The sequence below is a fragment of the Giraffa tippelskirchi genome, chromosome 9 (genome assembly GCF_054371585.1).
Source record: "Giraffa tippelskirchi isolate mGirTip1 chromosome 9, T2T-mGirTip1v1.2.pri, whole genome shotgun sequence".
Classification (NCBI taxonomy): domain Eukaryota; kingdom Metazoa; phylum Chordata; class Mammalia; order Artiodactyla; family Giraffidae; genus Giraffa; species Giraffa tippelskirchi.
The window spans coordinates 58440415-58468371 of NC_137283.1; the positions used below are offsets into that span (position 1 = coordinate 58440415).

Consider the following 27957-nt stretch of genomic DNA (forward strand, 5'->3'; position numbering starts at 1 on the left):
ATGTGCAGCCTCCAGACGCTGTGCTCCGGCCTGCCCCTGCGACCCCTCCCGGAGAACCGGGGCCGGTGGGCCGGGGTGCCCCACGCCCCGGTCAGGACCCCCGGCCTCAGCCCCACTGAGGAGCAGGTGAGAGACTGGGTGCCCTCCCACCCCCCACAGGGCTGCTCGCCCTCTGGGAGGTCCGGGAGGGCTTTGCCCACCTCCTGCCACCCACCACCCCTGGCCTCAGGGGCTCCCAGTGAGGGTGGCAGTGGGCCGGGCACCCCAGTGCCAGCTTCCGTTACACTCGCCTCCCTCCTCCCAGCTGCCCTGGGGCGTCGGCCTCTGGCCCCTACTGACCGAGGGTCCCTGAGGCTTGAGGTCACAGGTGGGCACCATCACCTCGATCTTGGGCCACCAGGGCCCAGGGGCCTGCCGCCCGCTCCTCCTAGGAGCACCCAATGGCCTGGACCTGGGGCACGAGGGTGGGGGGCGGGGCCTGGGGATGGGGAGGAAGGGGCAGGTGGACCCCTGCACCTCCTCCTTCCCGCTGGCATTTGCTCTTTGACCCGGTCTTTGGCCCCAAGCTCCTAAATCAGCTTCAGTTCCCTGGGCGGTGGGGGCTCCTGGTGGGGACTGGTCACCGGTCCAAGCCCTGATTACACGTTGGGGCTTTCAGCCCCACCCCCATCCTCCCGAGAGGGATGGAGGCCAGGGAACGAGGTAGTGAGTCGTTACAACGGACTGTGCCTTGCAAAGGACTGCAAGGCTGCTCCCCAGGGTCGGACCGGCCGGGTCTGTGGAAGGGAGGAGGTGCTGGGGTGGTGGGTGCACCTGGGAGCTCCCCCACTACCCCGGTTCCTGCTCATCAGGCTAAGCCTTCATCACGTCCTTTCAATACAAAAACCAAGGAGATAGTGTCCTGAGTTCTAGGAGCTGTGCTAATCGATTACCAAACCCGAGGGGCTGGGACCCCCAGTTCTCACTGGTCGCTCACGAGCATAGGTGATGACCGGGGTGTACGATCGGGGCCTGAAGTGGGGGTGCCTCGTGGGCCCGAGCCCTCAGCCTGTGGCTGGGGTCTGGGGGGACTCTGGCCAACAGCGCCCCAGCGGGACTGAACTGAGGGCCGCCAGCGGGGTTGGGGGAGAGGCGGGCCCTGGAGGAGCCACACTCCCAGTCCTGGGGGGATCGCCTGTGGGAGGACCCCCAGGCGTCTCCTGGACCGTCCCAAACCTGGCACGGCATCCTCGGCCACCACCTTCACACTTTCTTGGGGCTGCTTTTCTGTTCTATTGAAATATCCCTTTGAATGCCAACATCAGCTTTTAAAGGTAGTTATGAGAGACGCAGCTCACGTTCGGTAATTTTTTTTTCTATAATTTTTTCTATAATTTTTGTGTCTCCTTCCAGACTCATCCTGGTGCACACAAGACTGTGCGTGCCCTTCTTGAGTCTCTAAGTGGGAACCACACAGGCGGCTTTCTTTTGAGGCTGTTCCTCACTGGTGTGTTGTTGTTGTTGAAGCTCATGGTTTGCATGAAAGAAAGCATGCTCCCCTCTTAGTTCTTTTGTGAGTAGTAGCTGTTGTTCAGTCGCTCAGTCGTGTCCGACTCTTTGCAACCCCATGGACTGCAGCACGCCAGGCTTCCCTGTCCATCACCAGCTCCTGGAGCTCAAACTTGTGTCCATCGAGTCGGTGATGCCATCTAGCCGTCTCATCCTCTGTCGTCCCCTTCTCCTCCTGCCCTCAATCTTTCCCAGATCAGGGTCTTTTCCAATGACTCAGTTCTTTGCATTAGGTGGCCAAAGTATTGTAGCTTCTGTATGTAGATTTCTGTTAACCTACAGAGTGTGGTCAGCTGTGGTGCGGAGGGAGATTCCTCTCACATCCGTTAGAATCATCCCCGGCATCCTCGCTCGCCCCCCCTACATGCAGCTGCTCTTGGTGACCTCTCTCCAAACTACACCTCACCCTCAGGGGGCTGTGCTGGACCTCACACCCCAGGTCTGAAGACCTCCCACCACTGTGGACACACTGCCCGCAGCTTCTGGAGAGCGCGGCCCAGTGGGGCTCACTTCTGGGTCTTTGGTGATGCCAGAGTCGTCTGTTGAATGAACGAACAGGAGTGTGTGCCAAACCAACACCCTGAAAGAGCTCAGCGGGCAGGAGAAACCTAGGAAGGCTTCTTGGAGGAGGTGGTCTTGGCACCAGGGGCAAGGTTCCCAGACTGGGGAATCTGAGCGGGAGGCCATTCTGGAGGTCGTGAGTGACCATGCAGTGATGGACCTGGGCAGAGTAAACTGGGGTGGACGAGCCCTCTGTAGGCCCTAGCTGGGTGTGGACCTGGGAAGCCAGGCCCGGCCTGGTTATACAGACGCTGAATGCCACCCCTGGGCACTGCGTTGGGCAGGGGCTGGCCTGCTGCTTGGCCTGCTGCCCACAGAGAGCGAGGCCCACATGGAGCTGGGGGCGGACAGACGCCCTGCATGGAAGCCATAAGCATGGAGACGGTCGTTCCGGCCGCTGGCCCTGTGCAGTCCATGCGTGCCAGGTGCTGACCACGTCCACTTGGCCGGGCCCCGAGGCAGCCGTGTGAGGCAGTGCCTTCTGCTTGTCTTCCGAAAGAGGAGACTGCTGTTCAGAGAGGTGCGTGTGTGGGTCGGGGACCCACGGGGACAGACTGAGGTGCAGGGATCAGAGAGGTACATGTGTGGATATAGACTGCGGTGCAGGGGTCTGGGCTCCGAGGCACAGAGACTGCAGTTCAGTGAGGTGGGTGTGTGGGTCGGGGACCTGTGGCTACAAGACCGGGGTGCAGAGGACTGGGCCCCGAGGCACAGTCTCTGGAGAGGCACCTTCCCACTGGGAAGAGCCTGACCCACAGTCTGGACCTGGCGGGTCTGGCCTCAGTTCAGCCCGGTTCTGGTGAGGACCCCATGGGGCTGGGCTCCAGGGGTGTGGGGGCTCAGACAGGCCCAGTCTATCAGATCGTTAGAGAATGTAACAGAAGCCGGAGTCCGGTAGGATATGTTCGGGCCCATGTAGTAAGATCAAGCCCCCACCGAGGAGGGTGACTGTGTGTGCCTGTGACGTGTTGCTTTTGAAACTCTTCCGTAAATGTTTGTTTTTGCTTGCAAGCTCTGATTATAAACTGTTCACTGATTTAAAAAAAACACATATGCAGCCTCTGTGTCATGGGCCAGACATGACCTTGAAGGGCTTGACCTCCAGCTCGCGCCGGGCCCCGCCTGCCCTTGAACCCGAGTCCGCAGCTTCCTGCCGCGTGCCACCCTGTGCCACCCTGTGCCCCTCCTGCCCATCGCTGTGTGTAGCTTGCACGTTCCTCCTTGGGGCCCTCCTATCGTGGCTCCCTCCCTGGAGCACTGGGCCAGCAGTGTCACCCGGGAAAGTGCCAGAAACTAGACTCAGAGACCCTGCAGGTAGGCCCACCCGATGCGCCTGACCCTCTGGGTGAGCCTGGGAGGCCCATGTGGGCAGATTCCCAGCCACCTTTTGGGAGGGAGACACACACATTTCTGATCATTTTTCCCCAGAGAGCAGAAACCATGTGCTTTTATTCCACGTTGAAATCACCCAGGGACTCCGCCATGCACACCTTTCAAGTTCCCCTCACTCCTGAGCTGGGGTTTCCTCACTGCCCTTCTCGCCCTTGACTCCTTCCAGAATCATCCTTCTTCCCCTGCCCACCCCACGCACCCCTTGACCCCAGGGGCACCCTTGATGTGCGGTGCTGGACTTGGGGCGCACAGGGCAGGCTGTTCCCCTCCCCGGGCCTCTGTGCTCAGCCCCCGGGTCACCTGGCTCTGGCCGGCCGGCTGTCTCCAGGGCCAGCCCTCTGCCCTGCACATGAGCTGGTGCCTCAGGGCCCAGGCCGGGCCACAGGCTCCTCTCCGGCTGCCTCTGCCATCGCTTGTTCAGTGTCTTGTCCAAGGCTCGAGCTCCCTGCCCCCTCGGTGGATGTGTGTTGAATGAATACGTTCACACCAGCTCCTTATCACACCCCCTAAAGGAGTTTGTTCTGCAGCGTCGGCTGGTTGAACACATGGCCTCAGTGTCCACCCATGGCAGCCGGGCGTCACCCCACTCCCCTGCAGGCCCCTGCCGGGTGCTGGAAGGGAGAGCTCGGAGGAGGGGTTCTGGCGGGACCCCCGCCCTCCTTGAGCCCAGGGGAGACTGAGAAGCAAGGGAACAAACCCACCCTGGAGCATATGGAGATGCTCAGCCCGAGGAGGGGAGAACATGGGGGCCCCAGGGTGGGGCCCCGGGGAGGGGGCCCCCAGGGAGGCAGGCAGCACCTCCCACTGTAGCTCAGGCCACAGGCCATGTCCCTCTCTGGCCCCTGCCAGGGCTCAAGTGGCCTGGTGCCCGGTGAGCACGCAGAGGGAGGGACTAAGAGGCTGCCGACAGAGAGCCGGAGGACAATCAGGGAAGGTTTCCTGCAAGAAGTGACGGGATAGCCCGTCCTGGAGGGCGAACTGGGCAGTCTCAGGGCTGGGCCCTGGGTCTCTTGAGTGGAACAGAGGCACATACGGGAGGGCAGAGCTCGGCCTGGGGCCCGCACACCCTGCTGCCCTCACCACTCCCCCCCCACCAACGCCCTGCCAGCTGGCGCTGAAGAATGCCCTCCGGTACTTCCCCCTGGACGTCCAGGAGGTGCTGGCCCCTGAGTTCGCCCAGGAGCTGCGGCTCTACGGCCACATCTACATGTACCGCTTCTGCCCCGACCTGGAGATGAGGTGAGTGCCGCGGGCTCGGCTTGTCCCCCGGGAACAGAGACCTTGCTGTGAAGTCCACCTCCTCCAGGCTGGAGCCTGTCCAGTGGTGAGGAGGGGCCGGCCCAGAGCACCTCCTGCTGGTGGGAGCTCCAAGGGGGGGCGCCTTCTGCTGATGCTGGGGGCTGGCCGTCCACACCAGCGGGGCCTGAGCTTCCAGGCGCCCGCCCCTCGACTAGCCTGGCAGCTAGACCCTTTGCAGGGCCTACCCGGTGGAGCGGTACCCCTGCCGGACGAGGGCAGCTGCAGCCATCATGCTTATGATCATGAACAACCTGGACCCAGCTGTGGCGCAGGTAACATCCTGGAAGTAAGGGCGGGGTCTACAGCGGGAAACCAAGATGCGAAACACACCCAGCACTTGCAAGCTTTCTACTTGGAAGCAGTGACAGAGTCGATATACATGCAAGTCGCTAATTGGTGTCCGATTCTTTGCGACCCCATGGACTATACAGTCCATGGGATTCTCCAGGCCAGAACACTGGAGTGGGTAGCCTTTCCCTTCTCCAGGGGATCTTCCCAACCCAGGGATCGAACCCAGGTCTCCTGCATTGCAGGCGGATTCTTTACCAACTGAGCTATGAGGGCAGCCCCTAGGGAAGTTGCAAAACCAGTGCTGGGAGGGCTTATCGCCATCTCCCGGGTGCCACCTCTTTCATCACTACCGCACAGCATTGGCACCACGACACCAGCCTTGGCGTCAGAAGGTGTCACTTTACATCTGATGCGTGCGTGCTTAGTCTCTCAGTCGTGCCCGACTCTCTGCGACCCCCTGGATGGCAGCCTGCCAGGCTCCTCTGTCCATGAAATTCTCCAGGCCAGAACACGGGAGTGGGTAGCCACATGAAAACTGGAAGGGAACAGACTGAATACTGCAGTTGGTTGCAGTATATCCAAAACATCACAACATGTAATCAGCATAAAATCGAGATATTTTATAGCTTTTTTTCCCCTACCAAGTCTTTGAAACCAGCGGTGGGTGTCATGGCTGGAGCTGTCACGCAGACCGTGGCTCAAGGCGTGAGGGCTGCCCACGTGGTCTGGCCACACGGGCCTGTCCTGGCGTCCTTGCGCGCCAGCCCATCCTGCAGCACCCTATTTGAGCGAGGACAGCCTTTCGGGGGGACCTGAGAGTTTACTTGAGGGCAGGAGGGTCCCAGGACGTGAGCCTGACCAGCACCCGGGGGCTGCTGTCCCCGGGTGTCTCCCCGGCCCCCCACTCCTCCTCCAAGGGCCGTTGGCCACGTGGGGGGGCCATGACCCCTGAGCCCCGCCAAGCTGGAGGCCTTCTTCCCCACACCCCCATCTCAGGCGGCCCCGTGTCCACAGTTTCCCCAGGAGCTCGTGACCTACGGAGGAAACGGGCAGGTGTTCAGCAACTGGGCGCAGGTATGGACCCCGGACTGTGCGGGAGGCGGGGGCGGGCCCACCACAGGCCTGTCCACCACCTACCTCTGCCTGGGCCTCCGGCCTGGAAGCAGCTGGCAGGCTGGCCTTGGGGCTCGGGCTCTGCCTCCCCGATGCCCGAGATCCCAGAGGTCAGAGGTCCTGTGGTAGGGCCACTGGAGGGGAGTGGGGGGGCCCGTGGGGGGGCTTGGGGCCAGTGTGGGGACCCCTTCACCACCCTCGTGCCTCATTCTCCTGCAGTTCTGGCTGACAATGTCCTACTTGGCCCAGATGACTGAGGAGCAGACACTGGTCATGTACAGCGGACACCCACTCGGCCTCTTTCCCAGCAGCCCCGAGGCCCCAAGGCTGGTCATCACCAATGGGATGGTGGGTCCCGGGGCCGCGGGGAGGACCAGCAGCCCCCGCCCGCCAAGCCGTGGCCCCCGAAAGCCATGGCGCGGCCCCCAGCCCTCCACCCAACCCTCTCTTGCAGGTCATTCCCAACTACTCCTCCAGGCCGGAGTACGAGAAGCTCTTTGCCATGGGGGTTACCATGTAAGTGCTGTTGGTTCATGCTGCAGCCTTGGCCAGCCCGTATGGTTAAACCAGTGCAGCCACGGTGACTTTAGCTCTGAAAAGCCCTCAACATCAAAGCTCTATAGCACGATTCCATATTTACACGTTTCCTGCTCATTTTCATGGATGTCCCTGCAATTTTTATATATGTGTGAGCGAGCACACGTGCAATTTGAATCCTACTTTTTGCCAGGACTTATGTCCTGGCTGCAAAGGGGGCGTAGCGATGGCTCTGGCCCCTGAGCTGTGTGAGAATGAACAAGACATTGCCTGAGTGGATGGGGTCCCGGGGGAGCACGCCCCATGGCGGGCTTTACTGGCCTCCCTGGTGGGCGTGTATCATGTCGGCACAATTGTCCTATTCATGCAAGGTTGCACGGCAAGGATAACCATGCCCCATTTATCGGAAGGGGAAGCGGAGGTTCCCAGAGGCCCTGTGCTTGGCCCAAGTTCTGGGATTGGCTCGGAGTTTGGATGTTTGAGATCCAGGATCTGCCCTCGATCCAGAGGAGAGCAGGGACCAGGGAGGCTGCTGGGGGCTGGTGGGCTGGGTCCTCGCGGTCATCGGGGAGCGCAGACGCTCTCGTCTCCCGTCACGCGGCCAAAGATGCCGATGTTGAATGGCCGCCACGTGGAGCACGTGGGTGCCGGGCCTGTTGGTGACGGGCACCCCGGTGTTCTCCTCGGTCCCGGCCGCCTCCTTCCCATGATCTAGCCGGAGGGCTCAGCAGGCCAGGGGCTCGCTCCCGGGAGCCTTGCTCTGTGGCCTGCCGAGCCACCTGCTGACTGGCAGGGAAAGGGGCTCCCTGCAGCCTGTGATGGGGCTTACCGCGGGTGCTGACGTGTGGAGACCCCCGCCGGCCCTTTACATAAATGACAGCGACCCCTTGAGCGCTGTGCCCTGACTCTGCCAGAAACTGGGGGCCTGGCCTTCCCTACAGGCTTCTGTTTTGATGAATTAATGAACTCATCCTTGGCTGTGCGGGTGTGTGGCTGCTCGCCGGCTTCCTCTAGTTGCCACGAGCAGGGGTTGCTCGTTGTGGTGGCTCCGGGGCATGCGGGCCTGGGTGGTTGCAGAGCCTGGGCTCTCGAGCACTTGGGCTCCGGCTGCAGAAGTGGCTTGTGGCGCGTGGGCCCACCCGCCCTGAGGCACATGGGATCCTTCCGGACCTGGGATCAGACCCACACCCCTGCCTGGGCAGGTGGACTCTCGACTGCTGGACCAGCGGGGAAGTCCCTTCTTTGGTTGTTTAAGGAGAACGTGCCAGTGCACCTGGCGGCGACCGTGAGCCTTAGACCCCGGGCAGTGGGGCTGAGAGACGCCACTCCCAGCTCCCGCTCACCCCGCTGCATCCGCGGGCAGGTACGGCCAGATGACGGCGGGCAGTTACTGCTACATCGGCCCCCAGGGCATCGTTCATGGCACGGTGGTGAGCAGCGGGCCACAGGGCCGCGGGGCTGGGGGGGTGAGTGAGCGAGGGTGGTGACCCATCCTCCTCCCCCCGCAGCTCACCGTGCTGAACGCTGGGCGGCGCTACCTGGGGCTCCAGGACCTGGCGGGCAAGGTCTTTGTCACCTCTGGGCTGGGCGGCATGAGTGGGGCTCAGGCCAAAGCCGCTGTCATCGTGGGATGCATCGGTGTGATCGCAGAGGTGAGCCCGCGGGAGCAGGCCCCCGCCCCCACAAGAGCCCCCTGCCCTCTCCCTCCCTGCTCTTGCCTCTGCCCTCCCAAATCCTCCCATCCCAGCGCAGGTCCCCTCGGTGGCAGACACCCCTGCCTTCCAAGTGCCCATCACTGCCGGGCCCAGAGCCTGCTGACCACGCTCCCAGGACCCGGCCTCCCTTGCCTTGGGGCCCTGGGGTCCAGCAGGGAGATGGTAAACCTGTGAATAAGTGAGCAAAGACCCCCCCCCCATCTGTACAGAGCTGTTGGGTGACAGAAAACCCAACGAGGGTCGCTTACACAAGCAGTGCTTCATTTTTCTCTTGTAACCAGCAGGGCTGGCATTGGCTCAGCCGCTTGGTGTCAGGGCCAACATGTCTAGAGTCTCTTGAGCTTCCCTCCTGGATACAAAGTGGCTTCCCCAGCTCCAGCCACCTCATCTATATTCAAGGTAGACAGAAGGGGAATGCCAGCTATGGCTGACTAGCAGAAAAATAATGCCTTAGAAACTCGTTTTACCACATTGGTCAGTACAGGCTCACGTGGACGTTGTCATCTACAAGGGTGGAGGGAAGGTGTGAGAGGGCAGTTGGGATTAGCTGGGAGCAGAGCGTCTCCCTGAGTGAAATCCAGGTTTGTTGACGTGGAAAGCAGGAGGCAGCTGACAGCAGCTTGTAGGGTCCACCCCGCCCTGTCGAGAAGGGGGTGATCTTCACCCCTGCCCCACTGTCCCAGGTGGATGGCGCGGCCCTCATGAAACGCCACAGGCAAGGCTGGCTGATGGAAGTGACCGACAGCTTGGACCGCTGCATCGAAAGACTCAGGTGCGACGCATGGCGCGGGGGGAGAGTGGGCTGGGAACCTTTGATTTCTGCTTCTCACTTGTGGCTCCTGGGAGTGTGGAGTGGCCCGATGCATCCGCACTGCCCACATATGCGGTCTCACAGACATCTGTCATCCTGCGGGTGACCCCTCTGCTCAGCCACGGTTTGGCAAAGACCGCATCTTGCATTTCTCCCTTCTGTACCTCAGTGCCCAGCCCAGAGCCTGGAACACAGGAGGTGATGCTTGAAGCTGCTGAACCTCCACAGGACCCATCAGGACCTGCGGCTCCTCCCCAGGAGGGCCAAGCCTGGTGCAGGGGTCCTGGAACCCATCAGCCCCTCCCCATGGGGGCCAAGGCTGGTGCGGGGTCCCGGGACCCTTCCCAGCTGCATGTGGTCTGCTGAGATTTCTCAGTGGGGATGGCAGGGCCCCCAGGAGGCTGCTCCTCAGATGCTGTCTTTGAAGCATTCTCTCAACTGATTGCTCTGCAGAGCTGAGCGCCTCCTGTGTGGGGAGTTCGCCTCGGCACAGAGGGCTTCACCTGCTGCGATGAGACCTGCCCAGGGGTGCAAGGGGACTTAGGTGACACTGTCCAGAGACACACAGAGTTTAAGAAATACTCCTATTACTGAGACTGGAGACTCTTTTGACACAGATCTTTGAAAACTGCTGAAAACCCTGCATTAATTACTGGAGAAATTCTAAACTCCTCGTGTGGCAGGGAGGGTCTTAACCTGATCTGGCTCTGACCCTGTGCGTGCACCTGGAATACAGGTGCACACGCACACACACTTGCATGCTCGTGGGCACGCATACGCTCACACACGTCCAACCACTGTGATGTTTCTGTCATCTCTGAATTTTTGTCACTCACACAAAGGTTGGGCACTTAACTCCCACAGTCACACACAGAAACACACACACAAGTCCAAATCAGAGTAACAAACGCTTCCACAGCCACTTTTGTGTATTCAGGTCTCCTGTTCCCCCAGACATGCTGTAGTTTTTCCAAATCAGGGTCAGAATCATCTTTCGAACCATCTGCAACTTGAGGATCGCCTTGAGCGAGTTCTACAAAGATCCCTGTTAAAGCCCTAGAAGCAAGGGCTCTAATGCTCTGGATGGAATCTTAGGCCCCGCGGCAGGCCGGGGTTGCACCTTTGTCAGCCATTCCTCAATGAGGGCCCGCAGTCCACGGTGCCCCTCGCCTGGGGGCCTTGTAGGTGCTGTGGGAGCCTCCCGGGCCTCTGTGTCCTCACCAGCTGGGCGCCGGGGTGTGGGGTGTTGGGGGGTGTTGCCCTGGGCAGGTGTGACGGGGCTGCCTGTCCTGTCCCTGCCCCTTGCAGGGAAGCGAGGAAGAGGAAGGAGGTGCTCAGCCTCGGTTACCATGGCAACGTGGTGGACCTCTGGTGAGTGGGGAGCTGGCTGCCTTGAGGACCCCTGGTGAGCCCTCAGCCGCGGTCCCGATGCTGGCCCGGCGTTCCCGGCCATTGCAGCCCTGATCCTGGCACTGATCCCCATCCCACCAGGGGGTTCAGGATGAGCCCCATGCCTGGCTACGGGGCCTGTGGGCTGGGAACACCATGTGCCCTCCTGGATGGACCCTGAGCTTGGGCGCTGGCAGTACCCGCCCTGATCGGCTGTCTCCCTGCAGGGAGCGCCTGGTCCACGAACTGGACACGACGGGGGAACTCCTGGTGGACCTGGGGTCAGACCAGACGTCCTGTCACAACCCATTCAACGGTGGCTACTACCCTGTGCAGCTGGGCTTCGCAGAGGCCCAGAGCCTCATGGCCTCTGACCCCACTGCCTTCAAAGGCCTGGTCCAGGAGAGGTGATGTGGGCCCGGGGCTGCCCGGGCGAGGGGTGGGGGCACACAGCGCCTGCTGGGGCTTTGGACGGGGTGGCTCCGGCCTCTGCCTGGTTCTCCCTCGGCCAGCTGTGTGGCCTTGTGCCAGACCCTTAACCTCTCTGGGCCTCTGTCCCCTCCTCTGTCAGACAGGGTCATGAGTGTGCTGTTCTGTGGAGATGTTGGGGACAGACTGGGGTGACATTTGAAAAACACTGGGGGCAGCTTCCAGCACCTTGGGTGCTGAGTAGATGCTGGTAGAGGGCAGCCCGAGGCGCTTCCAGAAGAGGTCATTGCTTGTTCAGCATGGAGCCTGGGCCCCACGCCTGGCTGGCTGGGATCTGCAGGCCCTCGTTGAGTGACTGCCTGCAGTGTCTTCCCTGAAGGGGGAGAGGCTCTGAGGAACCCCAGGAGTGGGGGGCTTCCCAGTGGGAGGTGCTGGAGGTGGAGTAGGCAGGGATGGGGTCAGCAGGGGAGGAGTCGGGTGGGGTCAGGAGGAGTGGAGTCAGAAGGGGAGGAGTCCGATGGGGTGCAGTCAGGAGGGGAGGAGTCCGGAGGGGAGGAGGGAGGAGGAGTGGAGTCAGGAGGGGAGGAGTCCCATGGGGAGGAGTCAGGAGAGGTGGGGCCAGATGGGGAGGAGTCCGATGGGGTGGAGTCCGGAGGGGAGGAGTCCCATGGGAAGGAGTCAGGAGGGGAGGAGTCTGCAGTGGGCAGAGTCGGGAGGGGAGACTTCGGCGGGCAGTGGTGCTTGCACTGGCTCTGACTGCTGACCGCTCCTTGCAGCCTGAGGAGGCACGTGTCAGCCATCAACAGGCTGGCCCGGGAGCACTTCTTCTTTTGGGACTATGGCAACGCCTTCCTGCTGGAGGCCCAGAGAGCCGGTGAGAGATGCAGGAGGGGGCCCGGGCACACTCGCCTCGCTGCAGGCCTGGCCGGCCGTCGGTGCGGTCTGCAGGATAGGCCCTGCCAGGCCTCTGCCTCGCCGGGCCTCGGTCTCTCCTGGTGATTCTGGGCCCGTCTGTGCGCACAGGGGCCGACGTGGAGAAGCTGGGCGCCAACAAGACAGAGTTCCGCTACCCCTCCTACGTGCAGCACATCATGGGGTGAGTGGGGGGTCCTGGCGTCTGTCCTTAGACACACAGTTCCGCAGGTCTGCTCACACTGCTCAGGCCGCCTGCTGAGACCTATGGTTGGTCTCAGGTGGCCACGGCCCGGGTCATGGGGTTTCCACCCCAACGGGCAGGGGGAGAGGAGCTAAACACGTGAGAATCTGTGCAGGGCCTCAGGGAGCGAACAGGGGGTGGGGGCCGTGCCTGAGGTCACCTCCAGAGAACACCCCAACCTCCGGGTGCTCAGGGCTAACCCCCAACCAGGTCCTGGACGCTGTGGCCAAGGAGCTGAGCATCCCCCAGGCGGGCCCCAGCCCCGAGGGTGTGGCCGAGGGCCTGATCGCTGCAGCCCTTGTGCCTTCCTGGTCACCGAGGGGCCTGAACTCGTGGGGACAGGGCAGCTGCTGCAGGGAGAGGACAGGGTGGAGTCCAGGCCGGGGCAGCCGGGGGTGGGGGTAAGCCCCTTGGTCTGCAGCAGAGGGGATCCCAGTAGCGGGGGCGGTGAGAAAGGCCAGCACTCTTCTCAGGTTCATTGTGGGAGGGGAGAGGGCCAGAGTGGGGCCACGACCACAGGCCCGGTGGGGAGTCCCCAGGGGGCAACAGGAAGATAGCCCAGCAGAGGCTGGGTGGGCACGAAACCTGGGGAGGGCCGGCGCCCCTCTGCCTGGAGCCCCCTCAAAGGTCAGCTCACAGCAGACAGGGCTGTGCATTCCCACGTGCACTGCCTGGTTTTTGGGTTGTCCCTAACCGCGGTTTAGGGAAGTTCTGCTTGTCTGTGTCCGGGCTCCCTGCTCCTGCAGCCAGAGAAGCTGCAGCTCTGGGAGGGGGGCTGTGGTGATGGAGGGGCGGGCAGGGGCGGGGACCGCTACACATGCTGGGTGAGAGGCTTCCGGCAACATTGCTGGTCGCCGACGCTCCGCCTCACAACACAGACCCCCGCGCATGCACCCACTTTGTGCACAGCTTTCACCCCATTAGTTTTGGAGCATCTGCAGCCTCCCTGACCTTGGACCTTGGCGACCCCAGCCCTGGGGGTGTGGCCAGGCCGGAAGCCCCCCGGGTGACGAGCCGTCTGCCTTTGCAGGGACATATTCTCCCAGGGCTTTGGGCCTTTCCGCTGGGTGTGCACCTCGGGGGACCCCCAGGACCTGGCAGTCACAGATTGGCTGGCCACGTCTGTGCTGGAGGAGATTGTTGCTGCCGGAGGTGAGGCTGGAGATGCTGGTGTGCGGGTGGGCCCCCTGCCTGGCAGTGCTGGGAGCCTTACGCAGGGTCCCCTGCCTGGCACCGTGGGCACAGGGGACATTCTCGGGGGTTGCCTGTCGACAGCCCTGTGCTGCCCCCTCCATGTGTCCAGGCCACTCTGCTATCTCCAAGTCAGAGCTGCCCCAGGCCATCTGTGGACACAGCGTGGCTCTGCCCCCCCCACCCCCGTGGGTGGCCCTGGCCCAGCCGCAGACCTCCTTGTGTAGTGGACGGGGCAAGAGGACGCAATTACTTTATGGCACCTCCCCAGCCCCCTGCCTGTCACAGCTCCTGCCCTGTTGCTCTGCGGCTTCTCCCTGGGCCCAGGCAGCCTTCTCTGGGGGTGGTGGGTCAGCCTTTGCAGCTTGTTGTAAATGCTCGGGGCCCAGTTTCACCCTGCCGCCCACATTTGGGTTGAGTGGGCTGAGTGGCAGGGCCTTAGGGTCAAGGGACCCAGGAGAGCCAGATGGACGGAGCCACCTTGTGGGCGGAGCCACCTTGTGGGCGGAGTCACCCTACTGGCTGGGAGGAAGCGGAGGCAGTTCAGTTCAGTTGCTCAGTCCTGTCCAACTCTTTGTGACCCCATGAGCTCCGGCATGCCAGGCCTCCCTGTCCATCACCAACTCCCGGAGCTTGCTCAAACTCATGTCCATCGAGTCGGTGATGCCATCCAACCACCTCATCCTCTGTCTTCCCCTTCTCCTCCCGCCTTCAATCTTTCCCAGCATCAGAGTCTTTTCCAATGAGTCAGTTCTTCGCATCAGGTGGCCAAAGGATCGGAGTTTCAGCTTCAGTATCAGTCCTTCCAATGAATACTCAGGACTGATTTCCTTTAGGATGGACTGTTTGGATCTCCTTGCAGTCCAAGGGACTCTCAAGAGTCTTCTCCAGCACCACAGTTCAAAAGCATCAATTCTTCAGCACTCAGCTTTCTTTATGGTCCAACTCTCACATCCATACATGACTACTGGAAAAACCATAGCTTTGATTAGACGGACCTTTGTTGGCAAAGTAATGTCTCTGCTTTTTAATATGCTGTCTAGGTTGGTCACAGCTTTTTTTCCAAGGAGCAAGCGTCTTTTAATATTTTGGCTGCAATCACCATCTGCAGTGATTTTGGAGCCTCCCCAAAATAGCCTCTCACTATTTCCATTGTTTCCCCATCTATTTGCCAGGAAGTGATAGAACTGGATCTTAGTTTTCTGAATGTTGAGTTTTAAGCCAACTTTTTCACTCTTCTCTTTCACTTTCATCAAGAGGCTCTTTAATTCTTCTTCGCTTTCTGCCATAAGGGTGGTGTCATCTGCATATCTGAGGTTACTGATTTTTCTCCTGGCACTCTTGATTCCAGCTTGTGCTTTATCCAGCCTGGCATTTCTCATGATGTATTCTGCATATAAGTTAAATAAGCAGGGTGACAATATACAGCCTTGATGCACTCCTTGCCCAATTTTGAACCAGTCTGTTGTTCCATGTCCGGTTCTTACTGTTGCTTCTTGACCTACGTACAGATTTCTCAGGAGGCAGGTAAGGTGGTCTAGTGTTCCCATCTCTTGAAGAATGTTCCACAGTTTGTTGTGATCCACACAGTCAAAGGCTTTGACCTAGTCAATAAAGCAGAAGTAGATGTTTTTCTTTCTGGAACTCTGGTGCTTTTTTGATGATCCAACGGATGTTGGCAATTTGATCTCTGATTCCTCTGGCTTTTCTAAATCCAGCTTGAACATCTGGAAGTTCATGGTTCACATACTATTGAAGCCTGGCTTGGAGAATTTTGATCATTACTTTGCTAGCATGTGAGATGAGTGCAATTGTGTGATAGTTTGAACATTCTTTGGCATTGGCTTTCTTTGAGATTGGAGTGAAAACTGACCTTTTCCAGTCCTGTGGCCACTGCTGAGTTTTCCAAATTTGCTGGCATATTGAGTGCAGCAATTTCACAGTATCATCTTGTAGGATTTGAAATAGCTCAACTGGAATTCCATCACCTCCACTAGTTTTGTTCGTAGTGATGCTTCCTAAGGCCCACTTGACTTTGCATTCCAGGATGTCTGGCTCTAGGTGAGTGATCACACCATTGTGATCTGGGCGGAGACTCCACCAGCTTCTGGATGTTGGTGCAGCTGCAGACCCTCAACCTGCCAGGCAACTGCTGGTGTTCCCACCATAACCACCCTCCAAGGGTGATTTCAAGCAAGTGAGGCTCCACGTGGAGCGGGAGCAGGGTGTCCACCAGCCAGAAAAGGGCTCCTAGTAAGGGACAGGGACGTCACTAAGTGATGTGGGAACACTACCTTCATTTTTAATACAATGTTTTCAGTTTATTTGACTGAAACTTTATAGACATCTGTAAACCACAGGCTCACAGAATTCCTGCAGATTTATCAGTCTGTTCCCATGAGCACCTTGGTGGACCCCCCTCTCCAGCCTTCCACTCTTAACCACCTGCCTGTCCTACCTCGAGAGGCCCAGCATCTGTCAGCCTCAGAGCCTCTGTACTCGCTGCCCCCTCTGCAAAATGCTGTTCCCTCAGTTCCATGTAGCTGGCTCCTCTTTAGCATTTAGGACTTGCCTTGAGCGTCGTCTCTCCAGAGAGGCCTCTGGTCCCCCTGACCCCCCACCCCAGTCTCAACTGCACTTGTTTCCTTCTTGGGCCGCAGTAGTCATAGCTCTGGGGCTGGCACGCAGCAGATGCTCCTTAGATATTTGCTGCAGGTGAGTGCTGACTCGCTCGATTACTGGCATTGCCATTGCCGGAAGTCGGATGGGCTAGCGGGGAGCTGGGGATGGGGGCACCCCGACCCTGCTCAGGGTCCAGTGGTGGGTGCAGAGGGGTGCCTCAGCCCAGCGGACTTCCAGCAGGAGTGTGCGCCCCCACCATGGGGCAGGGGCTCTGGTACCTGTGACACTCCCTCCCCTGCCTTCAGTGACCCCGGCCGTGAAGCTCCAGTACGTGGACAACATCCACTGGATCCGGGAGGCTGCCAAGCACCAGCTGGTGAGGGCTCCAGCTGGGGCAGGGGGGCTGTGTGGACCTTGCCCCAGGTGAGATGCTGCTCACCGCCTGGACAGCTTGGGGGAGTCCCCACTGGCCTCCTCACCCAGGGGCCACTGTACAGAGAAGCCCAGGGCCTTTCAGAAGGTGGCCTGGACTCTGGGGCAGCGACCTGGGTCAAGTAGGTTCTTCCTTGCCCGGCGGGGCCCTGGAGCCAGGCCTCCTGACTTTTCAGCTGTGTGACCTGGGGTGAGTGGCTTGGCCTCTCTGGGTCTCCCCTCCCGTCTGCACAGTGGAGATACTGGAGGTGGTATGGCCCCTGGCTGTGGTGCGGGGCTTGGAGCAGGACCTCTGCGGGGCCAGGGTAGGGCAGGGCAGATGGGTTTCTGTGCCTGTGAGTGTGACCACAGATCAGATGACCCGGGCAGTTGGGGGTGGGGGGTGGGGGCGGTGTAGCAGAAGGGTGTCTCTGAGGAGCTGACTTGCAAGTTCAGGCCTAAGTGGGGCTGGGTCGAGGGGTGACAGTTGGGAAGCAGAGGGACCAGCCAGTGCACAGGCCTGGGGAGGCAGCCAGCTGGATGCGTCCAGACCAAACAAGGGATGGGCATCTGGTTCTGATGGCCGTACGCAGCCCCGTCTGCACCAGTGGGTCCTTGTCCTGCGGTTCAGCCATGCCTGCCCCGAGCAGTGACCCCTGCCCCTGGGCTTCCCAGTCCAACCCCGTCCACCCATACTGCCGCCGCCACCTGTACCAGTGGTTGCACATGTTTCTCCATGGAACCCCTCATGCCAACCACACAGTGCCTCAGATGTCCACGGCGATCGCTGTTGGACAGCTGTTGGGCCTGGGGAGGGTGAGGCAGGAGGTGGAGATGGGGGCGGGGCCTGACGGAGACGCACAGTAGGTCACTTCCCAGGAGAGAACCAGTCAGCCTGGAGCCACTGGGGTTAGCCCTGCGGTGACAGTTCAGGAGGGACAGCTGCACTAGACACCCCTAGACTGCACTAGACACACGGGCCGGGGATGGGGGCTGGACTCCAGCGACTGCCGTCCAGCGGCTGGGGGGCGTGTTTCCTGAGCATCACCCTTCTTGCCACAGGTGGTGGGCTCCCAGGCCAGGATCCTGTACGCAGATCAGAAAGGCCGTGTGGCCATCGCCGTGGCCTTCAACCAAGCCATCGCCCGTGGGGAGCTCAAGGTGGGCGCCCCGCCAGACCAGCCCTCAAGCCCGGGCTCAGCTGTGGGCCCTGCCGTGAGACTCTGGGCAGTCAGGAGCCACTCTGAGCCTTGTAACCTCAAAACGTGGCTTCCCCTCGAGCGTTTCAGGCTGTCTTTGTTGAACTGTCCCTTTCACATCACGGCAACCCGATCCGCGTTTCTCCGTCTCCCTAGCGGTCAGCCCCGCCTACCTCGCTCAGCGCATGCGCACATGGCGCTCCGGCTGTGAGCGGTGCAGAGCGCCTCTTCATCCCCCCTTCCTCTCCGCCCCCTCCTCCCTGTCACCCCGCCCACCTCGCTCGAGCGCATGTGCATATGGCGCCTTCATTTCCCTCCCCCCCCCCGCCACCGGCTTCCTCCCGCCCTCTTCCGGTCAGCTCCGCCCACCTCGCTAGGCGCGTGCGCGCAGAGTGCCTCTTCGCCTCCTCTTTCTCTCCACCTCCTTCCTCCCGCCTTCTTTTAGTCAGCCCCGCCCACCACGCTCGGCGCATGCGCGCAGAGCGCATCTTTATCCCCCCCTCCCTCTCCGCCCCTCCTTCCTCTCGCCTCCTTCCAGTCAGCCCTGTTCACCTCGCTCGGCGCATGCTCACACGGCACCTCTTCGCCCCACGTCTCCGTCTCCGCTCCTCCTTCCTCTCGCCTTCTTCCGGTCGGCCCCGCCTACCTCGCTCGGCGCACGCGCACACGGCGTCTCTTCATCCCCGCCCCCTTCCTCTCCGCCGGTGCAAGCCTTGCTCCTACTCTGGGTTCCGGGCGGAGCGCAGAGCAGACAGGGTCCCGCCCGGTGCAGGTGGAGGGGCGCTGTGGATGCGCGGGCAAGGCCATCAGTCCAAGGACTCTGAGCGTGCGGCGCTCCGTGGATAAAGTGAGCGAGGAGCGCGCGTAGGGTCAGGACTGGCCTCCGTGCTGCAGGCGGATCGTGAGTGTCCCCGGTGCCAGCGCACTGGGCTGGGGGTCCCGTGCAGATCGGGGTCAGGCCCGGCCTGTTGAAGCGCAGGGCAGCTCCTGCAACCTCTGGTTAGAGCCGAAGCCCTCGCCTGTCCCTGCAGCCCTGAGATGGGGGCTCCGTAAAGTGGGCGTGGTGACTGTGGACAGGGTAGCGGCGACTCAGAGCCAGCACACGGGGCACGCAGGCTCCGAGTGGACAGAAAACGCATCTCTGGGCGGTCGTGGGGGGCGTTGGAACCCCCCTGCGCCCTCCTGCAGAGGGTCTGCTTCCCAGGGTAGTCCAAAGGGCGTCTGGCGTGGCCTGACCCTTGAACGCTGCCCCAGGCCAGGCAGTGGACACCGCCGCTGACCTTTCATGGCTTTCCACCCCGCAGGCGCCGGTGGTCCTGAGCCGAGACCACCATGATGTAAGTGGCACCGACAGCCCCTTTCGGGAGACCTCCAACATTTACGACGGTTCTGCCTTCTGTGCAGGTGAGGAGGACCGCGCGGCTAAGCTGTGTTTCTGTTGGATTTGGATTTTATGTAAAAATCAAGTGGTTCATTCAGTCTGTCACGGTGCTGCGGAAAAACTTGCTGGCTTCTGAGGGGGCAAGGCCCAAGATGACCAGCTCAGGACAGAGGTGGCTCTGGGACACGGGACACGGTTGTAAATGTGAGCGGGACCCAGGGGACTGGGCCGGTGGACGCCCGAGACCTGGGTGCACCCCATCACGTGCCAGGTGGTCTTCAGAGGGTCCTCAGGGTCCTCGTCTGTGACGTGGGGCCAACAGCAGGTCCTTCTGTGTTGTGAAGGATGCAGGGAGTTCCTGTGTGGGAGTTGTGTCAGCTCCCCCAGCCCGGGTTCCCTGAGGGGCTGGTACCATCACACAGAGCTTCTGCCTCCTGCTCCTGGGGTCTTTCTTGTCCCCAGCACCCGAGGCTCCTTCCATCATGGATGGGATCCCCAGGGAAGGAGTGGACACTCTGGAACACCAATCCACATCACTTTGAGGAACAGGTCCATTTTATATAAGTTGGGAAATTGATGGGACTATATAATCATATTCCTTTATTATCTTTCTAATATCTGTGGGGATCACACTGTCTTTCCTGATGTTAGTCTTTTCTGTCTTCTTTCTCTTTCCTTGATCAGCCTGGCTAGACATTTTTCAATTTTATTGATCTTCTCAAAGAAGTTTTTCGTTAGATTTTTTTCTATTACTTTTTTGCTTTCAAATTGACTGATGTCTACGCTTATCTTTATTATGACCTTTCTATTTATTATTTGGGTTTAATTTGCTCTTATTTCTTCAGTTTCATGAAGTTTTCTTTTCTAATAAAAATGTTTTAATGTTATGAATTTCCCTCTTAAACACTGCCTTAGCTGCCTCTTACCGACTTTTTGCAAAATATATTTTTATTTTCATTCAGTTCATTCAGTTCAAAATACTTTTAAATTTCCTTTGATACATCCTCTTGGAACCATGGATTATTGTAAAGTATCTTTTAAAATTTTCAAGTTTGGGGAGATGTTTCAATTATCTTTCTGTTACTGACTTCTGATTTAATTCCATTACAGTCTGAGAGCTTTGTATTCATCCTGTTATTTTCAACTTGTTAAGGGCTGTGTTGTAGCCTCGAAGGTGGTCCATTTTGATGCAACTGGGAAGAACGTGTATTCTGCTGTTACAGGCTGGTTCTTTTTTCTTTTTTTAAAAAAATTTTAAGAGGTTTTTTTGATGTGGACCCTCTTTATTGAATGGGCTACAGCACTGCTTCTGTTTTATGTTCTGGTTTTTTGGCCATGAGGCACGTGGGAGTCTTCGCTCCCCAACAGTCATGGCCCCTGCACCCCCTGCGTTGGAAGGTGACGTTTTAGCCACTCGACCACCGGAGAAGTCCTGGGGGCTTGTTGTCAACATTTCACCTAGGTGTAGTCGGTTAGTAACGCTCTTCCTGTGGTCAGGATCCTTGCTGACCTTTTGCTGACCTGGCCCCTAGATGACCGAGAGCGAGGTGCCTCTGTTTCCGACTCTCTGCGTTGTCTGTTCACTCGGCAGTCCTCATCTGCCGTGCCACGTGTGTTTTAAAGCTATCTTGTTAGGTGTGCCCTTGTTTATGTGTATTGTCTCTTCTTGGAAAATTGACCTCTTGATCATCATGTGACGGCCCTGTTTTGTTTTTTTTTTTCATTTTTTAAAACATTTTTTGGCCGCCTCATGTGACACGTGGGATCCTAGTCTCCCAACCAGAGATCAAACCCGGGCCCCCTGCATTGGGAGGGCAGAGTCGTAACCGCTGGACCACCAGAGACGCCCCTTTTTATCCTTGATGATACTGCTGGCTCTCACGTTCTCTGATGTTAATGTAGTTTACATTTGTATTCTTCGACCAGTGTAACAGTTGGCCACAAACTTAGAGGCTGGAAGCAGCAGGAGCGTGTTCGCTGAAGTTCTGAAGGCCCGACATCTGAAATCAGTTTCTTGAGGCCTGGGTCGAAGTGTGGGCAGGGCCCTGATGTCTCAGAAGGCAGCTGGGGTTGTGGGGGGGGGGTTGGTTAGCTCCAGATTCTGGAGCTGTTCTGGTGCATCTCACAGTCCCACGCTAGACGGAAGTCATTCCCAGGACCCCCTCCTCTTCTCTGGGGGGGCTTTGAGGAAGAGCCCACCAGGGGCCAAGCCCTTTGTCCCTGGCCCAGGGGCGTCGGTCTCAGGGCGGCTCAGACTCTTTCAGCAGGTCCTTGGACAGGAGTGAGGCTCGGTCCCCTCTCTGTGCAGGTGCGGGTCCGGTCTGGTTACCTGCCCTGGGGCCTCGCCCAGTGATGCCCAGGAACAGTCCGAAGCGTGCAGCTTGTCCCCCGCCCATTGGCGCGTTACTCTGAAGGGTGGGACTGATGCTGTTTGTCATCTAGTGACAGCTCCTGCATCCTCGGTGCCTCTGGGGCACTACGCCTGTGCCATGCTGGGCGGGTGGCGGTGGGCGTCGGGCACTCACTCGGTGCTCCCGTGTCATGGGCTCTGAGAACGCACGTGTCTGCAGTTCCTGCAGTCGCCCTCTCTGGTTCCCGTCTGACCCCCTGACCCTGGCCCAGACTGGCCGCCTTTCCTGGGGCTGACCGCGCTTCTTTCTGCAGACATGGCCGTGCAGAACTTTGTGGGCGACGCGTTCCGTGGAGCCACCTGGGTCGCTTTGCACAACGGCGGGGGTGTTGGCTGGTAAGAAGGTTCCCGAGGGCCAGTGGCGCGGGTGGGGGCTCCCACAGAAGTCTCGGAGGGCCCTGCAAGGTCCCGCGCCTGTCTCTCTGAGCTCCCTCTGCTGAGGGCTCCTCATGTGAACTGGACGTGGGGGCCTTGCCCAGCCCGCACCTGTGCAGTCTCCTGCCTCTCATGGGATGCCGTGAGTCATCCTTTCCCATGTGGTTCTCATGCTGCTTTGACAGATGTTCTCCAGGGAACCCTTAGAGTCATCCTGGCCCCGTCGTTTGACTTCGCCAGGCTGGGCTGGGCAGCGGGAACCTGGATCTGGGCTCCCTGGCTCCTGGCTCTGTGCTGCCCATCCAGGCCTGTCTCTAGCCCAAGCCACGGGCCAGCTGGGGTTCTGGGAGGCTCCCTCCTGGGCTATAGACGAGTGCCCTCGTGAGGTCGTCCCTAATTCTGCACCCGATTTCAGCCCGTGGGTGTTTCCAGCACCGGGTGTCCTGCCCCTCAGCTCAGGCCCCATGCTTTCAGCCTGAAGATGATACCACATCCCCAGGGGCCCAGTCCCTCAGGGCCGGCCCCCTCCACCCCCCGCCCCACTTCCTCACTCCAGTTGCAGGTCTGCAGCGTCACCTGTGCTCCCCCCGCCCCCCAGCTGGAGATCACAGGTTCCTATGGCCCCCTGCTTGGTTCCCCTGCTTTGCTGGAGCAGCTCATGGAAGGCAGGGATTTCTGAAAAAAAAATTACAGAAGACATCAAAGGGTGTGAATCAGTAGCCAGAAGAGGAGACACGGGGTGAGCACGCCAAGGACCACCTGACCACGGGGCCTGGGGCAGGCGCGGCCGCATGCCGCGTGTTCTGGTTCCCCAGCCGGCCACTCTCTGGGCCCCTCCTTTGGGGCTTCCCTGGAGGATTCCTTCCTCGAGTGTGACTGACTCCATCACTGGCCACGGGTGGCTGGTTCTACCTCCAGCCCTTCCCCCTCTGCGATGGTCAGGGGCTGGGCCCCAGGTTCCAAGCGCGGGTCACAGGGTGGCTCCTCTGGCAGCCAGCCCTGCCCCCTTGGGTGAATTCCCAAAGTCACCTCATGAGCAGGATGAAAGACATCCTCATCCCGCTCATCACAGGAAATTACAAGGGTTTAAGGAGCTCTGTGCTGGGAACCATGGATGAAGACCCAATGTTTATTTCTCATTATAAGTAACGATGTCCCATTTGCTGCTGAGAAAAATTAACAACTGGTGTCCATCCTAAAGGAGATCAGTCCTGAATATTTATTGGAAGGACAGATGCTGAAGCTGAAACTCCAGTACTTTGGCCACACGATACAAAGAACTGACTCACTCATCTGAAAAGACCCTGATGCTGGGAAAGATTGAAGGCAGGAGGAAAAGGGGATGACAGAGGATGAGATGGTTGGATGGCATCACCGACTCAATGGACATGAGTTTGGGTGGGCTCTGGGAGTTGGTGATTGACAGGGAAGCCTGATGTGCTGCTGTCCATGGGGTCACAAAGGGTCGGACACGACTGAGCGACTGAAGTGAACTGAACTGGTGTTTATGGCAGTTGGACATGTGGCAAACGTTTGGATCTCCTCTCACCTAATCTTGGGGAAGAAGCACACAGATGAGAAGACTGAGGCAGAGGGCGGTTCAGGCTGCACCTACCAGGGTGCCCTGGGTTGGGGGCGGGTGTCGCCTGGGCAGCTCTCTGGACCCCTGGGCCCTTGCAGCAGCAGGGGGCGCTGTGGCCCTGCAGAGCAGGACAGCTCTCCAGACCAGCCGCCTCTGACGTTACCTCCCAGCCCGTTTTGGCCCGAGCAAGCCTGACCATGTCTTCCAGAGCCCAGTCCTGCGCGCTGCAGCCTCTGGAGCGTCCCCGTGGGCCAGCTTGGCCTTGGGCCCTCTGAGGCCGGAATTCCCAGCTGTAGCCCAGTCAGGTGGTCCAAATGAATGGAAAATGTGACCGGAGCGCGTGGCCGGAGCAAACCAGGAAGGGAGGGTTTGGGCCCTGTCGCTGGGGCGCCTGGCCTTTCAGGGCTCGACTTGCTGAATGGGTTCTGGAGATGACGGGATGACTCTGGCGGGGGCTGGAGCTAGCAGTGGAGCCAGATCTGGATTCAGATCTGTCGTCCCCAGATTCCTGCAATCGGAGCCAGGTCGGCAGAAGGCAGGACGGGGCAGGACATGAGGGCCTCAGGGGACTGCTCATCGTGGGGGGCCCCCCCACCAGGCTGCCCCCCAGGCTCTGACGGCACGGCCCTTGAGGCGCTGGCACCGAGGCCATTAGTCATGACGCCCTAGGGGGCTCCTTTGGGAAAGTGCCTCAGGTTCACTGCAAACCTTCCCGGAAACACAGTGGGAAAACCCACCCCCCCAGCAGTGTTCCTTCCAGCTTCAGCTGCGTCGCTTGCTTCCAAGTCACGGTTTGCCCTGACGTTTCTGGGTTTGCTCCAAGTTTCTCCACTGTGTGTCAGCTCCCTGTTTCTGAGCTGATCCATGTCCCCTGCAGTCCCCACCCTCTGCCTCGCCTGTTCTGACCGCATGCTGGGGCCTGGCCCATGCCGTCTGCCCCGCGGGCCCAGCCGGCAACTGCCGTTTAGATGGGGACCATGGGCTGCAGAGCAGGAGACTCGAAGGTCAGGCTCTGCTCCATAGAGACAGTGGACCCTGTTCCTCCGGGGTGGGTGTGCAGGTCCCTGCAGGCGGGACCAGCCTCCGGGCCCGTGTCTCTGAGGAACAGATGTACTGTCTGGGTTCGATCCCTGGGTCAGGAAGATCCCCTGGAGAAGGGCATGGCTACCCACTCCAGCATTCCTGCCTGGAGAATCCCATGGACAGAGGAGCCTGGCAGGCTACAGTCCACGGGGTCACAGAGTGGGACACGACTGAGTGACTTCACTTTATCCCGATACTGACGCTGTTTCCCCACCAGAGCACATCTTGAAGCTGGCTGTGTGTGGGCATCCCTGAGGGGCCTGTTAAGATGTGGATCCCGACGGCAGGTCTGGAGTCGGGGCGGGGGGGGGTCCGCGTCCCTGCCCAGCTGTGGGTGATGGTACTGTGCGGCCCCTGGGGGGTGGCAGCCTGGATTCTGAGGTGACCTGTCTGCACAAATCTCGCTGAGGTTTCTCGGGGACACACGGCTGTGACTGCTGCGTGCTTCTCAGGCTGCTAACAGTGAAGACCCGTCATGGGAGCCGCGGCTCCTGCAGGGCCCACGCCATGCACGGGGTCTCCCAGGACACTTAACGTCAGCTCCTCTCATCGGCTCGATGGTCCCACCGCAGAAGCAGCTATACCCAGAGCTTGACTCTGCAGACGCTGACGGCTCCGCCACAGTTCCCGAGTGAGGGCTCCCGTTTGCATATCTCCCCAGCCCCGGCCGCTATCACACATCAGACCTGGGGCCGTGGGCTTAGTGGCCGAGAAGCTCCGACCCTGTTGTTCTGCGCTGAGTGGCTCGCGGTCTCCAGGGCCTTGTGGCTGAGGCTTTCCTGCTCATCTCATGGTGTCGAGTGTCTCCTTAGTACAGCCAGCACTGACCTTACGTGTGACCTTCTCCCCAGGACCATTCTCTGGCCAGCGACTGCTCCACGACATGAAAGGGCTCCCCCTCTCTGATTGTCCTCCTGGGCCCAGGGCTCCTCCAGCTGGGTTTGCAGAGGCCACCTGGAGCTGAGCACCTTTGCCCCCTGACTGTCTGCACCAGGAGTGACCCCGAAACCCTTTGGCTTCTTGCAGGGGCGAGGTGATCAACGGGGGCTTTGGCCTCGTGCTGGACGGGACTGAGGAGGCCGAGCGGAAGGCCAGGAGGGTGCTCAGCTGGGACGTCGCCAACGGAGTGAGTGAGCGCCAGTACCCTCCAAGGCTCTGCCTCCCAGACTGCAGACCCTTCTCCGGAACGGTCTGCGGCCCTCCTGGCGCTGTGGTGTCTCCCCCCAGCCACTGCCAGGGTGTCCCTCCACAGCAGACAGCCCGCATTTCACCCGGGCTGTTTCCTGTCCAGCCTGTGTCCACGGGGCCTGGGCAGTGTGCCCCTTTCCTACACTGCCTCTTTCTGCATCTGAGAGCACACCTGCATACACTTGTGTGTGTGTGTGTCCCAACACTCGTGTGTGTGTGTGTGTCCTGGTACTCGTCTGTGTGTCCTGACACTCGTGTGTGTGTGTGTCCTGACACTCGTGTGTGTGTGTGTGCTGACACTCATGTGTGTGTCTCCCGACACTCGTGTGTGTGTGTATCCTAACACTCGTGTGTGTGTGTGTCCCGACACTCGTGTGTGTGTGTGTGTCCCGACACTCGTGTGTGTGTGTGTGTCCCGACACTCGTGTGTGTGTGTGTGTCCCGACACTCGTGTGTGTGTCCCGACACTTGTGTGTGTGTCCCGACACTCGTGTGTGTGTCCTGATTCTCATGTATGTGTGTCCTGACACTCGTGTGTGTGTGTGTGTGTCCTGATACTCGTGTGTGTGTCCTGATTCTCGTGTACTTGTGTCCTGACACTCGTGTGTGTGTGTGTGTGTGTTACGGGTCCCCATCCCTGACTGATCACTTGTCAGGGCTTGAAAGGGGAAGCATGACGGATGGGGGTCGAGGTGATGGGGGCGGGTTTAGGGGATGTGAGTGAAATGGGTACAGAACTGGGGAACCCTACTGCAAGGGTCCAAGGGTTAGACCCGGCGGCCTAGGAGAGCGGCAGGGCAACTCCCGGGAGCCCCCAGCACGGGGACTGCGCTTCCTCCTGGAAGCCAGGGGGCCGGAGGGAATGGGTGGGGCGGGTGGGGTACCAGGGCCATGTCCGGGGACCCCTAACAACACAGGCCAGATGGGAGGAAGGGAGCGGCTGGGGAGGACCTGAAACAGAGCCGAGGTCGTGTGCTTGGGGGACATGCGAGCTGGGTGGGGCGTGGCATTGAGGACACGCCCCTCCCGCCCCTAAGGTGGCCCGCCGCTGCTGGTCTGGGAGCCCGACCGCCTACGAGGTCATCTGCCAGATGATGCAGGAGGACAGCGGCGTGGTGGTGACGCTGCCGCACACCGTGGCGGACGAGTGTGTGCTCCAGGCCCTGCGGCCATGAGGGGACTGGGCGTCCCGCGGTGCCCTGGCCCCCCCCCCGGGTCCCGCCCCCACCTCACATTCCTTGCCCCCACCCCTCCGCTGTTCGCCATGCTCCCCTGGGTCCGGAGCTTTGCACACGGGTGCGCATGGACCCGTGCACGCACATAAGCATGCACGCACTTACAAGCATGCAGACATGCACACACAAGCATGCACACAAACACACACAAGCCTGCCCTCTTCCGTCTCCCCATCCCGGAGGCAGTATCACTACATCCCCCTTTTACAGACAAGCCAGCGAGGCAGGGCCCTCTGCTCTCACCATGCGGCTCCACTGGGGACCTGGAGGGCAGTGAGGGTCTCTTTCAGTGCTGGGGGCTCAGGCCTGCCGAGGAGGGGACTCCAAGGGCTGGTGCCCAGAAGACTGGCTGAGTGGGGCGCCAGCCAGCCCATGGAGCCGCCTGCAGTTCCTCCTCCCCCCGGGCGCAGGGTTCATTTGGCCAGGTTCTCATCCAACATCCATCGTCCCCCAACCCCTAACTGTCCACACCAGGGACCCACAACCTTGGCGCACAGACCAGCCTGGCTCTGACCATATTCCTTATTCTTTGTTCTCCATCTTAGCTCAGCCTGTGCTGGGCCCATGATAGGGTTAAACTGAGAGAGACTTTGGGGATGGGTCTCCAAGGAGCCCCCCAAAACTTGACACACCCACCCCCTCGTGTCTAGTCTCAACCACTTCAATATGGCCTGTCTCCTCCCCACTGGCCATTCTCCCTTTGCCTGAGCTAACAAAACCCCAGTGTTGTCTGGGTAGCAATATACACAGAAGTAGTTAATTTTCCAGCCTGCCTGGTAATCAAGAATAACCACTGACCTGGTTCCAGCCCAGCAGACTGTGGAAGTCTGCTGGATGGGTCTGCTGGGAAAGCTGTAATAAAGATGGACTGATGCGGCTGTGTCACATTTTTGCTTTTGCCCCTTCTTTCTGCCAGAATCTCAGGTGTGATGCCTGGAAGCACAGCAGCTCTGCTGTGACCACGAGGGGATCACTGAGTGCGTGGAGGCTTGTGGAAAGGCAGAGGTGCCTGGGCTCCTGGCAGTGCTGGGTGCCTTCT

General features: G+C 59.9%; 1 protein-coding gene across 1 annotated transcript; it reads left to right on the top strand.

The window, feature by feature from the left end:
- UROC1 (urocanate hydratase 1) lies at nt 1-27803 on the top strand. Its single transcript, XM_081526641.1, has 20 exons — nt 1-126; nt 4610-4740; nt 4979-5072; nt 6106-6165; nt 6424-6552; nt 6659-6720; nt 8105-8171; nt 8250-8393; nt 9140-9228; nt 10576-10638; nt 10884-11063; nt 11862-11959; nt 12109-12181; nt 13272-13393; nt 16360-16430; nt 17528-17626; nt 18969-19068; nt 21710-21791; nt 25522-25621; nt 26721-27803. Exons 1-20 carry the CDS (start codon nt 1-3, stop codon nt 26856-26858), a joined length of 2028 nt encoding a protein of 675 aa, XP_081382767.1. The 3' UTR covers nt 26859-27803.
- The last annotated feature ends 154 nt before the right edge of the window (nt 27804-27957 follow it).